Source organism: Oncorhynchus mykiss, chromosome 7 (genome assembly GCF_013265735.2).
Source record: "Oncorhynchus mykiss isolate Arlee chromosome 7, USDA_OmykA_1.1, whole genome shotgun sequence".
Classification (NCBI taxonomy): domain Eukaryota; kingdom Metazoa; phylum Chordata; class Actinopteri; order Salmoniformes; family Salmonidae; genus Oncorhynchus; species Oncorhynchus mykiss.
In genome coordinates, this window is record NC_048571.1 from 68,193,461 (window position 1) to 68,206,825 (window position 13,365).

At 43.4% G+C, this 13,365-nt stretch overlaps 1 protein-coding gene and 1 long non-coding RNA gene across 5 annotated transcripts; one reads left to right on the forward strand and one right to left on the reverse strand.

Moving 5' to 3' along the window:
* The first annotated feature begins 3,782 nt into the window (after positions 1 to 3,782).
* LOC110528339 lies at positions 3,783 to 5,811 on the forward strand. The gene is made up of 2 exons (XR_002474238.2): positions 3,783 to 3,948; positions 4,468 to 5,811. It is a non-coding gene; the product is annotated as an uncharacterized LOC110528339 (long non-coding RNA).
* LOC110528338 (double-stranded RNA-binding protein Staufen homolog 1) lies at positions 5,475 to 13,114 on the reverse strand. 4 transcript variants are annotated; one of them, XM_021610335.2, is made up of 16 exons: positions 12,910 to 13,114; positions 11,685 to 12,003; positions 11,488 to 11,609; positions 11,068 to 11,218; positions 10,736 to 10,889; positions 10,416 to 10,590; positions 9,982 to 10,077; positions 9,634 to 9,852; positions 9,245 to 9,388; positions 8,886 to 9,032; positions 8,641 to 8,719; positions 8,187 to 8,344; positions 7,829 to 7,996; positions 7,114 to 7,236; positions 6,732 to 6,820; positions 5,475 to 6,513 (listed from the first exon to the last, which is right to left on the reverse strand). In XM_021610335.2, the coding sequence occupies exons 2-16, from the start codon at positions 11,872 to 11,874 to the stop codon at positions 6,417 to 6,419; spliced, it is 2,112 nt and encodes a 703-aa protein (XP_021466010.2). In that variant the 5' UTR covers positions 11,875 to 12,003; positions 12,910 to 13,114; the 3' UTR covers positions 5,475 to 6,416. The 4 variants fall into 4 exon arrangements, with proteins under 4 accessions (XP_021466010.2, XP_021466009.2, XP_021466012.2 ...); XM_021610334.2 differs by having other exon boundaries at positions 10,736 to 10,892; XM_021610337.2 differs by lacking the exon at positions 11,685 to 12,003 and having other exon boundaries at positions 12,910 to 13,113.
* Between the last annotated feature and the right edge of the window lie 251 nt (positions 13,115 to 13,365).

A 13,365-nucleotide genomic window follows, 5' to 3' on the forward strand; every position in this document is an offset into this window, starting at 1 on the left:
CAGTGCAAAAGTGGGGAGAACCGTCACAAAGCCTGTGATTGATGGTTGATTTTGGAGAGCGTTCGCAATTTCGGCTGTTTTTTCGCTAATGGCATAATTAGGGTTGATATCGCTGCGGAGGTCAGAGATCAATTATTTTATGGGTGGAGATTCACTAATTAGCGGAGGAGTGGTGACCACCTCCTTTGATAGCTTGCACATTAGAAAAATCTAGAGGAAAAATGTTCCTATTTTTTTTTCTCAAAGTTTGGGTTTGGAATTCATTGGAATCTGCAAAGACAAGTTTAATATATTTATAGATGTTGACGAACCATCAGTACCATACCAGTAATGTGGAAGTTGGACGTGAATGAATTTGCAAAAGCAAATTGAATTAATTAATAATTTCCAATGATTAATCCTACATGGGTAGGCTATCTAGGTACTACACTTTAATTAACCTGAGAAGTTGCTTCATCTAGGTTAGTTTGGAAAAAGTTTACAATGTCTTATTTAGAAAACTGATCAATTTGGATATTATTTAAAATATCTATTTCAGAATGTAAATTGCCAGATTTACACTTATTAGTTCAATTGGATAAGACATTGATATCTGTCTGGATATCACAAGTAACGACTTGAGTGTGACCTGAATAATTCTTAATGAACGAATATAGCAGGGCACACGTCAGCGGTCAATGATTTCACAGGGTGAAATCAAACGGAACTACCCGGGGCGGGACTTCCGTTCCGCAAGGCGGGGGAATTTCAATGTGGCACAAGGAAAGGAAAATAGCTATTTCCCTTGTTAGCTTTAGCATCACATCCAAGCTAAACCCTCCTTTGTGCCTGAAAATGCAGCACATAGGATTCCTTAGGCAAGGGAAAGGTTTTACTTATAACGTATTATGTTCAAACACTTTTCGGCGTTTTTTGACGATGTTTTAACTGGAACACGCGGCAAACAACGAAATGCACCGTGGTCTACTCATGAGTAAGCGCGAGAGAGACAGAGATATATATCGCTGGTCAAGCTTATATCTCCTGAATTTCAATTGGCTGGCTCTTTGTCCTCGCTCGAGAAATGAATAATGACCGAGCCTACCCGCGTCTGAAACGCGCCCGCAGAAATAGCCCTGCGTTTGGCCAAACACTATTTCTCAGATTTCTAAAATTAGCTTTATCAGCCCTCATACAGAAATGTATTTGCTTACGGTACCCACTGACTACGACAGAGAACAACACGGAGGCGGGGAATCCTCAGCACACACACCCAATAATGCTCGTCTCTATCACTCCAAAAATGTGTACAATAAACTTGGTATATTATGTAATCTGCTTTTCAATTTTATACAGGCCGGATTAAGTGATATGACATGCTATTCTATTAAATAATTTCTCCGTAATTAATATTACCTGATTGAGCTAATCATGTAAATGTAATTACCGAGAGTCGAGGCACCACAAAATAATATTTATAGAGCTGTTATCTTCCGAATAAACTCTTAAAGACCTAGTAATATTTTACATCAATAGCAGTCAATATTAATCGTCACCTTAATTCAGTCTCATCGGAAAGTTGTACATTCTTGGTTATCTTCACGAACCCTGGCTAACAAGTTGAATCAGCAATACAAAATTGGGTTTAATTATTTATTTACTAAATACCTAACTAATCACACAGAATTACACATACACATAATTAATCAAGGAAAGGAAAACGTCCCTAGCGAGTGTAACAGATATGACAGCTGGTTACACAAAAGAAAAGGGGCTGGGTTTGAGTGAAAGAGCCGGAAGACTGAGTAACAAAGAAAGAAGCTGTGCTATCGTAAATACAGTATCTTATGCATTCTAAATTACCTCCCATTTGGAAAAGGAAAATGCAATAAAAATTTACTCTGAGCTGCGCATCAGTAGATTGGTGGTAGATGGAAGGCCATGTTGCCAAACCGAGTCCTTTGAAGAATGTCTCTGGTGGTCAATTGAACCCCCCTTTAACCCTCGTTTGCAGCTGTTGTTGCTAACTCAACGGCTAGGAGGTATAACTTCTGCAGTGAATAAGAGTTCAAAGTTCATACCATTCGCAACCAAAGCTCACGCTCATGTTGGCTTCGTTCTGTAGTTATTATCGGAACCATTCTGACATCGGACTGTCGTCCTCACAACCTCGGAACAGGAGGTTATATTGTCGTCAAGGCTTTATATAGGAAGGGAGAGGAGGGCGTGTTTGAAAAGTTTTATAACCCATATCCCTTCACAGGGGCGGGCCACTGATTGAGCAGAGCCCTAACCTTATAAAAACCCAATTCTCACATTTTAGAAGCTAAATCACATTTCATCCCATCACAAATAATTTCATATTCAAACATTTAAATTGAACAACAATTCCATGTGAATCCGATAACTCTGATGTGTAGACTTTCCACTGTAGAGTTTGTCATCTTATAATTGATGAGAATGTCTCAGATGACAACCGAACTGACATCATATTCATTAAGTACCACCACATATGTTCAATTGGTCGGATTACCAGATAATAGTTCATTTCCCCCACCGTCTGATGTTCCCAGAATCTCTATGTTAACCAAGGGGTTTGCAAATGTAACATCAGTAGGATAGAGAGAGGAAAAAGGGGGGGAAGAGGTATTTATGACTGTCATAAACCTACCCTCAGGTCAACGTCATGACACATGTTCGACAGGTGCAAGATCAGATGAGAGAGACTACAGCTGCGGAGTGGGGACACTAAAGAGGGACTAAGGGAAACTTTGTTGTAGGTCAATCACAGACTGATATTGCAGCTGATATTGCAGCTACCCTGCCGCTGTGGGGCGGCAGGGTAGCCTAGTGGTTAGAGCGTTGGACTAGTAACCGGAAGGTTGCGAGTTCAAACCCCCGAGCTGACAAGGTACAAATCTGTCGTTCTGCCCCTGAACAGGCAATTAACCCACTGTTCCCAGGCCGTCATTGAAAATAAGAATTTGTTCTTAACTGACTTGCCTGGTTAAATAAAGGTAAAATAAAAATAAAAATAAAACTTCAAACAATCATACACTGTGGTTTATAATATGGCAGAACATAGGCTTACTACAGTATGTATCAGAATGTCCCTTGTAGTTGTGCAGTTAAAAACAGTGGGATGTTGTGAAACTTTTCAATCTGCTGCCCCCCTCAGGAATGAGGTAGAACTGTCCCTTGCATCACTGGAGCCTGAGTACAGTTTGGAGAAGGCCATGAACGCCATCCCAATAAGACCAGTCCCGGTCTGCATTCCACGCCTCACCTACGTGCCTGTCATCTCGAGCGCGAGTACACACATTGATTGAAAAAAAAATGTAATGATCACCCACTCACTCGCCTTCGCCTTTCATTGGAAAGGTGTGGAGCACCTCGACATCGGTCTCTCCAAGCCGTCCTGTTCTCCCAGGCTGATGTAGTGTTGAGACCCAGGTTGTGTAGGTGGTCCATCAGTTGGTCGGACCATTTGTCAACAGCCGCATATGACCTATTCAGAGGAAATACAGACACAGGCATTCATCAGAACACATAGGCCTGAGGCATGATGGCTGGTGAAACCTCAGAACTAGAATAAATGTATACAGCCTTGCAAAAGTATTCACCACAATTGGCATTTATCCTATTTTGTTGCATTACAAACTGTCATTTAAATTGATCTTTATTTGGATTTAATGTAGTGGACATACACAAAAAAAATCCAAATTGGTGAAGGGAAACTAAATAAAAAAACAGAAAAGTGGTGCGTGCACCTTTGCTATGAAGCCCCTAAATAAGATCTGGTGCAACCAATTAGCTTCAGAAGTCACATAATTAGTTAAATAAAGTCCACCTGTGTGCAATCTAAGTGTCACATGATCTCTGTATAAATACACCTGTTCTAAAAGGCCCCAGAGTCTGCAACACCACCAAGCAAGCTGCCGCTCCTGTTTGGAGGAGAGCTCCAAACAGGTCAGGGACAAAGTTGTGGAGAAGTACAGATCAGGGTTGGGTTATATCATTTGGGCGGTTAGTGGTTAGAGCGCTGGACTAGTAACCGGAAGGTTGCAAGTTCAAATCCTCGACCTGACAAGGTACAAATCTGTCATTCTGCCCCTGAACGGGCCATAATTGAAAGTAAGAATTTGTTCTTAACTGACTTGCCTAGTTAAATAAAGGTAAAAATCTGAAACTTTGAACATCCCATGGAGCACCATTAAAACCGTGAATAGTTATGCACGCTCATGTTAGATTTTCTTGTATGTTTCACAATAGAAAATATTTTGCATCTGCAAAGCATGTTTTGTAAATCAAATGATACAAACACCCCCAAACCACAGCCCTTTGGGGTGAATACTTTCGCAAGCCACTGTGTGTATATGTATGTATATGTATGTGTGTGTGTGTGTGTGTGTGTGTGTGTGTGTGTGTGTTTGTACGATACAGCCAGGTTTAACCTGTGTAACTGCACCCTTCTTCCTCTTCCTGCAGGCTGTTGCCGTGGGAGTCCTCCGTGGTGACATATCAGTTCATGGGGTCAGACAAGTGCACATAGCCTTCCATTGAGAGCAAGTGGAGCTGACCAATGGAGAACCTACCCTGATCGCAGCTAACTAACTCTCCCTGTAGACTTAGTCTCTACAGATAAAATCTACGGGTGGATTTTCCAGACACATAAGCCTAGTCTTGGACTATAAAGATACGTTGACCATGTTTTTTTATTCCAGTTGGTTTAATCTGTCAGGGAAACCAGGTCTGAATGGATAAAAAAAAACTATATGGGGAAATAAAATGACCAATGACTAATCCCAACTGTACTACTCTTACAGCTTAATGTTTTCCAGTCTAAGGTCAGCCTGCCTTTGTTACACTTATTACCAAGCTGATTTGAGAAGGCCATGGCCAACCAAACATGCCCCTCGACTGGTTTAAAGTCACCCTAGGCACCCTAGGTCCTGTTCAGCTCGCTTTAAGAAACCCAAGTTGTGCTGGAACTACGATGGAGAGGACAATGTAAAACAAAAAACCTGAGCTAGCACAGTAAGGTTCAGTTTGGCAAGATAGTGTGAAATGGTTGTGTGTGACACTGAGCACCAGAAGTGGTCCTGATTGCATGTGATGGAATGCCAGTAATAGTCATTGGCCAGAAATTAAGTCTTGCAGGACAGGGTGGTTGCACCATGTGTTTCTGACAGGTCAATAATGTGTCAGCCATTTGTTTGACTTATTATACTAAACTGTGTTGATATGTGGTAAAAACATCCACTGTTGTCAAAGTAAAGCCACCGTGTAACTGGTTGGTTGTTCACTCATTGATATCACATCTGTGTAGGGCTAGACTCGCTTTGGCAGAAACACGCCTGTTGAGAGACTAGTTTAGGCTTGCACTACACGTCCAGTCCAAAACGTACCCCCAAATGTACCTACCTTTATCATCTACCATTTTGTCTTGGAACATGAGGGCACATACAGTAAGAACAAATATACAACTCTGATGGTTTTGTTTTGTGCGTGATAGCATAAGTTTTACTTACATTTCATGGGGAGCAGAGAGGTGGTTTGACAACAAGGGGAGAGAGGGGGGATATCGTGCTAGGACCGTACGCAACACAGACTTATACTGCCCCGACGCCTCTGACAGTGGGGACAGACAAAATCACAGGACATCACACACGCTATACTTAGTCACAAAACCTTTGCAGCTCTACATGGTAATGTAGATAAACACTGTTCACTTGCGGTGGTTGTTGTTATAAAGCACTCTAGGAAAATCAACAGTGGTTCGCTAGCTGCATCCTATCCTTCTATGGGGTCCCATACTTCACAAGTAAACACTATTGTAACAACCAGACCTGGGTTAAAAAGCTATTTTAAATAATTTCAAATACTTTAGCTGGGTTTGATTATTCCATTTCTCCAGGCAAAATGGCAAACTCCGCCCATCTGGCACTCATAAAGCAAACTCTCCGCGTATTTGAAAGATTTCACTTGTTTTTTAACCCAGGTCTGTTAACAACCCTCCAATAATTCCAGGGTCAATGAAGACTTAAACAACATTTAAAAATAAGAGAAAGATCTCATTAACATAAAAAAAGGGAAAAATAGACAAAACGCTTCTTCTCAAAAGTTGATTTTCACAGTTATCATATTAACATTATTCCATCTTATCTCAACATATGGCTATGATGGCTATGATGGAGCAAATTTGTTTCTATAAAGCAACAAAAAAATAATGAATAATGTGCACAATTAAACAAAATCAAGGAGGAGGAAATAAATGTAATTTTTCTTCTATCAATCTTGTTTAACTGAACATTTCATACAATATGAACACTAGTGATGGTTGCCCTCAGCTTCCTGTAGAAATCTAAAACAGCCTATCAGAACAGTGTTCGTTTTCTTTTAGTGCTTCTTTCAAACAACCAATGGTGTGCGTCTGTCTAGACAGTGCCATCCAGAGTCTGTTGTCCCAAGGTGCTTGAGTTAGCCTGTTTGATGAGGAGAGAGTCACTGCCCTCCATGTCCTGTTTACCACACCTACAGAAACCCAACACAAGACAGACAAGTGTTACCTAGTCATACGGACCTAGTTCTCAGGTTGAAGAGAAACTAGGATTTCTGAATAGCGTTTGGAATGTTTTCTGAGTTTTGCAACCCTAGAAAATAAGACAAATATATTAAACTATTATTATTATTCAACCTCAATAGTGTTCTCTTATTGGTCCTCATCTGACCTATTAGATGCATGGTCTTACCCAGAGAGTGGTGCGTTCCCTGCCCTGTCATTGGTCTGCTGCTGGTGCTGGTCCAGCTCTGACAGAATCTTCAGGATATTCAAGGCAGCCTGTAGACAGAGGGAGGATGTGGAATATTTGATGTAGTCTAGATCATCATTTCCCTATTGCTTGTGCCTGTATATGTCTGATTTAGAGCATCAGGGTCATGTTCAGGGGGGACATGTGTAACAGGGAGGAACTTTGTGAACATGTCCAATATACTTGTTTTCTTAGCAATGCAGTGCCTTAGACCGCTACGCCTCTTGGGAGACCAGATTGTTTTTGCTACAGTGTGCCCTAATGAACAAGATCCTGGTCTAAACACTAAAGCTCCTTCAGTGTGGTTGTGTGCGAGTCTAACCATGTCGTGACAGGACTCCACGTCCTTGCCAATGCCGTGGCTGATGAGGGGGGGCTGGGAGGAGCAGTTGATCAGCGATACAAATTCATTCTTGTTGTTTTTGGGGAAGTCTTTGTATTCCACCTGCAAGAAAAGCAACAGAGGATATTAATACTAACATTAACACTCCACAAAACATTAATATAGTTGTTTCAAAATTGGGGTCGCGACCCCAGGAACTGCAGTGGGGTCGCCCAACAACAACAAAAAGGTTGAGATTGTATGGGACAACATGCAAACATTTTTGAGAAAGATAATTTATTACAATGTAATAATATTGAGTAAATATATTTATCAGTTTCTTATCATTTGGATAAGAGATGAAAATGTAATGAATTGAAGGTTATTTGTTGATGTAAAAATGGATGAATTTACTGATTTTATAGCTGGGGTGGGGTGGAGTAGCCAGAAATTTGTCGGAGAAAATATTATGTCCCCAGATATTCTGGCGGGAAAAAAATGAAGTCCCCACTGAAAAAGTTTGAATACCACTGCACTAATAAAAAGTTTAATTGTGTGTGTGTGTGTGTATTTGTTTGTGTGCATACACATGCACACACACCATTGTGTCTATGACTACCTGTAGTCCCTGTACATTAGGCCAGGTAGCTGAGCAGTTCAGAGGGTCTGGTCAGGAACCCATGGGGTAGGTGTTTGTGTGTGTGTATGTGTGTACCTGCAGTCCCTGTACATTGGCCAGGTAGCTGAGCAGTTCAGAGGGTCTGGTCAGGGGTCCATGGGGTACTAGATGACCCACACTGTTCTGGCTCTTCAGAATGGTCTCGGCGGTCAGGGAGGCACCAGCGTACAGCAGCTCATTGGCGATGATGGCCGTCAAGGTGGCCTTAATATAATAATAACAATACTGTTTATTTGCATAGTGCTCATCTTGCTAATCAAAGACACCTTTACAACAAAATATTGAAGTAGTAAAAGAACATCACAGGACTAAAATAGACATACAAACTGTGAGGTTAAAGATAGCAGAGCTAAAATAATACCATGGCTAATTCCACTAAAACAAAGGGACACACCTTGGCAGGGTTGGCCCGGGGACCGTAGTCCTTGTTCTGGTGCCCCTGGCTAGGGCTGGCCCCTACAGCCTGGGCCACCTCGGGCACCATGAGCAGAATGCCTGCTGGGAGCTGCTGGTGGCTGAGGAAGGGCAGGCGGTAGTCCTCCTCCTTGGAACCTGAGAGATGATGGGGGGAGTCGCCAGAGACATAATCATGTAAAACAGGAAGGAAGGAGAACACGGAATGAAGTACCCATGTAACGTAAAAGTATCCCACTTTCCAAAATACTAAATCAGTCATCCCGCATAACACTCTGGGGGAAGTTTGTGGACTACCTCTGCTCCCCAAAAGAGACAAAAGGGTTTAAGTCGAGTAAGTCAAATGTCTCATACCAAATCCAAACAAAGTGTACTGAATAAAACAGTACATGTCAAAATATGTGTAGTTTCAACCCTGCGCCTGAACCACTCACCCAGCGACTGGCTCTCTTCCACAGAGCCTGGCTCAAAGAAGGTCACTTTCCTCCCATCTCCATTTTTCTTCAGTGGAACCTTGGGTCACATGATCAACAGAAAGAATACACGGCTCAATGATCATTCAAGTCAATACAAACTATCTTTGCTATGTACTACCTGATAGATAAGCACATGAGTGGAGTCTAACTAAACCAGTGGTCTGGATGGGATGCCTCTGGTGGCTCTTGGGGACCTACTGTACCTTTTCGTCCGTTTTGAGCGCAGGTTTGTGGGGCTGCGGCTGAGGCACTTTGAAACCTAGAAGCTCCAGCATCTTCTCTGCTGCGTTCTTCTTCGCTACCTTCTTACTGGGGCCCAAGCCCTCCGCACACTGACCACACACCGTCACCTGGTGACCACAACCACGGATCAGAATGAGAGAACCATAGACACTAGTGAGATGAGAGAACTAGCCTAGATAGGCATACACACTATGGCGCAAGCTCCACATTTCCCTCTGATAGGCTAGGTGTTATATTGTATACACCTGTCCAATCCCCTCAGACCTACACAAGTGCCCTAGGCCAAGAGCAGGCTATGTTCCAGGGCCTCCTGTCTCACCTGCATAACAAACTCCCTGCGTCTGGGCAGCCCCCTCTCTGTCAGCATGTTGTACTCTGGTTCCTTCTCTTTCTTAGCCTGCTGGATCTGAGCCAGTCTGCTGATGGGGTTCATGCCCTGGCCATATTCTGGACTGGTCTGCAGCTGGAGGGGGATGGAGAGAACAAGCACAAGATCAAACATTCCTATAAAAAAAATCCAACCATGCAAAAGCTTTCCCCATCACCCCTCCCCTCTCAATTCTGTTGCCCTTTAAGAATTAACAATGGCTTTCTTAGAAGCCCTTGTTCTTTTTTATGATGTACAGTACTTGCATTCACTGCCAGCTAGGAAGCAAATTTCCCATCTGCCCTCTATTCTCCCTGACCTCATCTCCCTGGTCCTCTCACCTTAATGATGGACTTGGTCTTCTTCTTGATGCGTGCTGGCTGCATCTTTTCCACGCAGGGGATCAGCTGGGGCAGTCTCCTCAGTTCCTCCAGCACGGCTGTAGCTGCCAGCTTCTTAGCGATCTTCTTACTCTTGCCCTCGCCCTCTCCACAGAACTCCCCCACCGCCACACGCACCATGAAGCTCTTCATGTGGGGAGGACCTGCCTCCTTCAGAACCTGTGGGAAGAGGTAAGGGAAAGACAATTCGAAAAAGACTTGGAAAGGTATATCCTCAGGGGAGAGAACATAATTAGTTCCACTATATAACTGGACTGTTAGTTGAGCAAATGCAGGACCAAAGCCTACCTCAAAGTTGACAGGCATGTTCCTCTTCAGTGCGATCTCAAACACCTGGCTGATTTCTGATTTGTTGAGGTTCTCTTCAGTATCTTCTCCATTCATCTGAAATGAAATAGAATGTTTTGACACAAACTATCTGACAGCTGTGTATGTTGCAGCAGAGTGGCTATAAGATGCAGCGGAATTGCTCTGTGTGGCAGAATTGAGTCAACGTTGTGAAGCAGACCGGTGTAGTGATCCATGTAGCTGGTGTTGCCCCTTGGGCAAAATACAGAAAATGTTCCCAAACTTTCATCCAACTTTTTCCAGGAATTCTAGTTGGAGTATTCCCAGAAACAGAAAGGAATAAGCAGGGACTGTTCCAACCCTAGTGTTTTCTCCCCAGTTCTGACCCCAGGCAGTTCTGACCCCAGGCAGTTCTGACCCCAGGCAGTTCTGACCTCAGGCAGCTGCTGCAGCAGTATGGGCTCCTTCTGCAGAGTCTTCAGGGCCTTGGAGGCGGCGTCGTGTTTGGCGAGCTGCCGCGTACGCCCCTTCCCGTGGAACTGCTGGCCCCCGATGTTCAGCTCCATGTGGTACAGCACCGGCCCCACTGGGGGAAACGGGTAGTAGTACCTGACCACACACCGAGTAGACAGGAGACGCTCAGTTATAGCTTTTACTGACTGACTTACCTAATTATGCTGGCCTCCAATAAACGCCTGGGGTATTAATTGAAGTTTTACAATGAATACCCCCCCAGAAAAACAAATGGACGTACTGTTGCATGGAGCGTTGGTAAGGCCCCGGTGCCCTGATGTTGTAGTTGAAGCTGGGTGGTCTCATCCCGGGGTAAGGGTCTATAGGCTTGTACATAGGCTTCATCCCTAACTTCATACAGAGGGAATTCAGCTCCACCGTTTGCGTCATGCAGTCTACTGTGGTAGTACACACACAGATGAAACCGAAAACACAAACAGAACACATTAAAGAACAATAGGCACCAAAACTTTAATACACCTAGTGCTCAAACTCAAACCCTATTTAATGTAGACTACTTAATGCCACTGACTATCAATGTTTCCCTATCATGAGACTGAGCAACGTGATGACCTGTGTTGTTGCGGGTATTGTTCCTCATGCTAGGTTTGGGCATTGTGGTCTGGGCCAAGGCTGTGGCAGCTGCAGAGTGCTGGGCCTTCTTTATGCTGGTCCCCTCTGCCTCCCAGTGCTGATCCCCTAGCGATAACCTCACTGAGAAGATCTGGGAGAGTAAGGAAACAGAAGAGAGAAGTAGATAGGGATAAGTCTCTGTTATAAGTATTAAAGAGCAGGAAGGTAGACATAAAAAGCACACTGATGACTGATCTTTCCAGGCTTGTGTTCAGAAATGGTATGGCACTATCTGAACTTGTTCAACAAGAAACATTTGTTTTTATTTTCAGTTGCAAAACCTTTTGCTACAGTGAGTGTATCCTTATAAACACAACCTAAGTTTGCTAGTGAGTACCAGTGGCTGCGTTGTCGAGTTACCTTGGAGTGAGCTGGTCCTTGCTCACAGAGCAGCTTATACTCAGGCTGGATCTTATTGAAACGGGCTAACTCATTCACCAGACACATGGGGGTCTTCTCTTTAGGGTTTGCCATGTTAGATACTAAAAACAAACAAACAAAAACAGATAAGCCCATTGAGAGAGACACACAGACAGCTTTGACACACACTCACACACCTGTGGAGGTGGGGCTGAAGGGAGTGGCTGAGCCCAAGGGCAGGGCTGAGCTCCGGAGAGGGTGACTGGCGCTCTCAGAGGGCAGGGGACTCGAGGCACAGGGGATGCTGTACCCTGGCTGGGGCTGAGACAGCTGCTGCATGGGGCTGGCAGCAGCGCTGGACATAGGGTTACCCGGACACTGGAACATACTGGCTGGTTGGGTTTAGGTGAGTCAGGCGGTTAGCTCAGGTTGAGTTGAGGTGGGTGCTTTTCAGTGCAGCAGCGATAGACGTTTAGGGTTTATTGGATTTTGAGAGGAGTGACTGCAAAGCTCTCCCTGAAAAGAGGGTAACAAAGAGAATGGTATAGTGTTTGTTTTGGGGTAGCTTGTTAACTGCATTTTGAGATGCCACATTCGCATCACTACAACAAAGCCCACTGTCAGTGCCTTGCACAACTGGCTTTCAGGGGCCTTTGTTGATCCAGGCCAGCAGTGATAAGCAATTAATACGTTGCAACACCTGACAACACCCATGCATGAAATGGTTATAAGGGTGCTGTGATTTTGCATTAGACATAAAACATGAATGGATTGCAATACATCCAATACAGAGAACATTCAAACGACAATTATTTCCCTGCAATATGGCTAACATAGTCAGTATAACTTAATACCAAACTTGGTGAGAGAACACACCAAGTTTGGAATTCCAGTTGGAAACTGTCGTTAGAAGGTTCTTTGTAAGGCGTGTTCCGCTAGCTACAACTTAGCTAACTAACGTTAGCTGTCTAGCAAGCTGGCTAACTTCGTTTCATATCACATAACTTAACGTTAGTACCCAACTACTATAATGTATTTTTTACAAAACGGTCATTGATTAATTCTGGTTGTCTAGACAAATGCAGGTGGTTGCACGCTTGTTATAAGTACCGGTAGATATCTAGCTTAATATTAGGCTAGGTTCGATAGCTATGTAAAAGTTAGCTAAGTTATCTAATTAATACATTTCACACTCATGGCGTTTGTATTTGAATTTTAAATGTGCTTTGAAAACCTAACTACAGTATAGTTATAATTTGCAATGACACGTTTGCATCCGGCATAGCAACATCTGAAGCACTGAGCTTAAAAATGAACGATCCGACGCCGCAAGCTTAGCCATCTAACGTTAGGTAACTCCTGCAGCAAATCATGTCTGGCTAGCATTTAGCTAGCGTCTAATAGTCGTCTAATAAACCTCACCTCGTTATCTTTCTGTTCAGTTCTTAGTTATTCCATTTGGATACGTTGCTTAAGTGTTGTATTGGTTTGTTTTTGCGCCAGTTGTGTAGGGTTTCCGTGTGATTTTGGATCAAAATGTTTCTAGTGAAGAGGTGGGGGAAAGGCAAGACAAGGCAAACACTAAAGAGAATGGCCCAATCTTGGCTGTCTCTTCCGGGAAATGACATCGTTCAGCTAGGAGGACGTCTGCCTGGAAAGTGGATTATTTTGTAGCTAATGATTGAACATTAGAAATGTCATAGTAGACATGTCTGTTAGCCACAGACAAGCACACCCATAGCTCCAATAAAGGCTCAGAAACCCTTTGTGAAGACTACATATGAGAGTGGCCACACCTAGGCCTGAATTTTATGCGGGATATCTCCCGTTATAAACCTTGTGGTGCATGGGTGACTCAAAACAGACGAAACAAATGAA

Coding starts and splice junctions, on each gene's coding strand:
- LOC110528338 (XM_021610334.2), bottom strand. CDS start 11,874: ATGTTCCAGTGTCCGGGTAACCCTATGTCCAGCGCTGCTGCCAGCCCC. Junction 10,078..10,415: donor TGCTGCAGCAGCTGCCTGAG/GTCAGAACTGCC, acceptor ATTTCATTTCAG/ATGAATGGAGAAGATACTGA. Junction 7,997..8,186: donor CCCGGGCCAACCCTGCCAAG/GTGTGTCCCTTT, acceptor TATTATATTAAG/GCCACCTTGACGGCCATCAT.